This window comes from Desmodus rotundus, chromosome 5, assembly GCF_022682495.2.
Source record: "Desmodus rotundus isolate HL8 chromosome 5, HLdesRot8A.1, whole genome shotgun sequence".
Lineage (NCBI taxonomy): Eukaryota > Metazoa > Chordata > Mammalia > Chiroptera > Phyllostomidae > Desmodus > Desmodus rotundus.
In genome coordinates this window covers 44,264,999-44,268,161 of record NC_071391.1, presented here as the reverse complement: position 1 = coordinate 44,268,161, position 3,163 = coordinate 44,264,999, and the positions used below count along the sequence as shown (strand labels likewise).

Below are 3,163 nucleotides of genomic sequence, written 5' to 3'. Positions count from 1 at the left end.
TAGGAAACCACTGTGTTCCTCTAGCTCTGCCTTCCCTCTCTGCCCCTCCTGCCTCAGCATGACATAAAAAATAACACTGACTAGACCATGAAAATAGGGAACTCAGACTCATCCTTATTCAAAAATGTTTCTTTTTCGTTTTTTTTTTTTACATTCTGTTCCTCCTTTTCTGAACTTTACCAGGAAATGTCTGCCCACCCTCACCCCCAAAAGAATCCCAGTGCCTCAGGAGTCAATTGGTCTGGTGGGTAGTTACGAAAGTGTTCTGCCCCTTTTCTCATCCCTACCCCAAATGCACCAGTAATCTTTCACTAAATCCTCATTATTCATTTCAGTCACCTCCCTCACAAGCTTCCTAAAATGCCATTATTCTCTACCTCTTCTCCAAACACTTTGACCAAATTGGAATGATTCAACATATATGAGTGTGAATGATACCAGTCTGTCTCTGCCAGACAGTTAGTATGGCCCTTTACAACAAACATAACAACAACAACAACAACAATGAAACCCTTGCTATGCATAGTATCTCACCTCCTACAGTCCACTGCCAAGTGATATTGCACTTAGTCCTCAGAGGACAAAGCAAAGGTAATTATTTTCATTTACTTTTAAATGAGGCTCATAGGCTGAGAAAGTCAAAGGGATTTTTTGCCCAAACTTACAGGGTTAAAAATTGGAGGGGCTGGAACTTGAACTAAGAAGTTCTCTAAAGTGAAAGTCTAGAGGTCCTGGAGGCCTTTGTGGAATATTCCTCTTACTGTCCATGGTGATACACTGGTATTTCTCTATGTCCTAGTGTCTCCATGTCCTATCCAACACGGATAGAGTTATTTAGAAAGCATAGGTAGTTAAGTCTTTTTGCACCTTCTCTATGGCAAAGGGGCTACCATATCAGTCCTCTTGCTTCATTTTTGAAACCAATAAAACTTCTAAAATTTAATCATTTGTTACCATTTTCTTGATTTTACTGAATTGAGTATCAATTATTTCTTCAAACCCATTCTTGACTTAGGAATTTCCTCTGCTCTTCCCTCAAAACAAAATTTTCCCTCCTTTAGACCTGACTGATCCCCACACATCTGTCAGATATTGCACACTCTGGGACAGGGGTGTCAAACTCATTTTCACCAGGGGCTACATCAGCCTCGCGGTCACCTTCAAAGGTCTGGATGTAATTTTAGGACTGTATAAATGTAACTACTCCTATACTGTTAAGGAGTTGAAATTACATTTGGTCCTTTGAAGGCAATTGTGAGGCTAATGTAGCCCCTGGTGAAAATGAGTTTGACACCCCTGCTCTGGGAAGTTTTCCTTGGCCATGCCTATATCTGGCCAGATTTAATAAAGTCAGTCATCTATATGTTCTTATACAGTCCTGTAAATCCTCTACCACATTTATAAAATATTGGTGTTATTCCTCTTTTATTCTCTGAATCTATTTTTGCTTTAAGATCCAAAAAAACCAAGAATGAATTCTATCTCGTTCACTCCCTTCTCTCTCTGCCTTGCTCAGCACATTGCATGGCACATATATCAGGCACTGAAATTTTAGTTGTTGTTCACTTTTTCCCCCAACTCTAAAGTTTTCCTAAAAATAAATGCTTTATTTCTTTGGTGTCCCTGCCATTCAGGGAAGATCTACATTAAGTAAAAAAGCAGAAGCCACTGAAGGAGAATTTCTGAAGACCAGCACAGCCTTTCCTTATGAGAAAATTTATTCTATTGTCAAGCCCATCATGGAACTCAACACCAGTGCCAGACCGTTTCTTCTGACTGGATTCGTGGGCTTGGAAAAGGCTCACCATTGGATCTCCATTCCATTATCTGTAGTCTACACCTCCATACTTTTAGGCAATGGCATTCTCGTATTTCTCATTAGGGATGACCATAACCTCCATGGGCCCATGTACTATTTCTTAGCCATGCTGGCCACCACAGATCTGGGGATGACCTTAGTTACAATGCCCACAGTGCTGTGTGTGCTGTGGATGAATCACAGGGAAATCAGCCATGGTGCCTGCTTTCTCCAAGCCTACTTCATTCATAGCCTTTCTGCCACTGAGTCTGGAATTTTGCTAGCCATGTCCTATGATCGGTTCATTGCCATCTGCAACCCAATGAGATATACTTCCATTCTTACCAACACCCAGGTGATAAAGATTGGAATGGGAGTTTTTATGAGGGGATTTGTTCTCATCTTGCCCCCAATATTGCCTCTCTATTGGTTCTCCTATTGTAGATCCCATGTCCTCTCTCATGCATTCTGCCTTCATCAGGATATTATCAAACTAGCCTGTGCTGACATCACCTTCAATCGCCTCTATCCTGTTGTGGTGGTGTTTTCTATGGTTTTACTGGACTTCCTGATAATCTTTTGCTCCTATATTTTGATTTTTAAAACTGTCATGGGCATTGCTTCTGGAAGAAATAGGTCCAAGGCTCTTAACACTTATATCTCCCATATCTGCTGCATCTTGGTCTTTTATGTTACTGTCTGTGGTTTGACATTTATCCATCGATTTGGGAAGAATGTTCCCCACCTATTACACATCACAATGAGCTACGTATATTTCCTTTTCCCTCCTTTTATGAACCCTGTGATCTACAGCATCAAAACTAAACAGATTCGCAATAGTGTACTCCAATTATTCTCTCTGCCCCCATCAAGAACATGACATTCACTTTCCCTGGCTGGGAAAGGGCTACAAGATTATAAACATGATAATTTGGCTGACATAGTTTCTCAAAAACACATTAAATAAATGAATCTATGTGAGAAAACATGTCTTTGAGATCCAACTCTTTCTTGTTTCACTCCCTTTTTGCATGACATGTAATGAGCCATGTACAATATTAAACACAGTGCAAGGTGCTTAGCATATACACAGTTGATATTCATTGTGTATTCAAATATGCTCCTTCTACTAGAAGCACCAGTGACATGATTCTGAGTTGTGTGTCATTCTTGGCTACTGTTTTTATTTTTTTTGTCTTGTTTTGTTTGTTTTGTTTTTTGACTAAACATCCTTACAACCAATGACTGCTACCTGTTTTATCCGTTGTGTAAAACTAGTAAACATTTTCATCAGTGAAGCAGAGAGCCTGTCTGAGCTAATTCCAAATGATTACTAGTGAGCACGGGGCACATATAAGACAACTA

General features: G+C 40.0%; 1 protein-coding gene across 1 annotated transcript; it reads left to right on the top strand.

Moving 5' to 3' along the window:
* The first annotated feature begins 1,739 nt into the window (after positions 1 to 1,739).
* On the top strand, positions 1,740 to 2,678 carry LOC112317590 (olfactory receptor 51B6-like). Its single transcript, XM_024574676.1, has one exon. The coding sequence runs from the start codon at positions 1,740 to 1,742 to the stop codon at positions 2,676 to 2,678; it is 939 nt and encodes a 312-aa protein (XP_024430444.1).
* Positions 2,679 to 3,163: the final 485 nt, after the last annotated feature.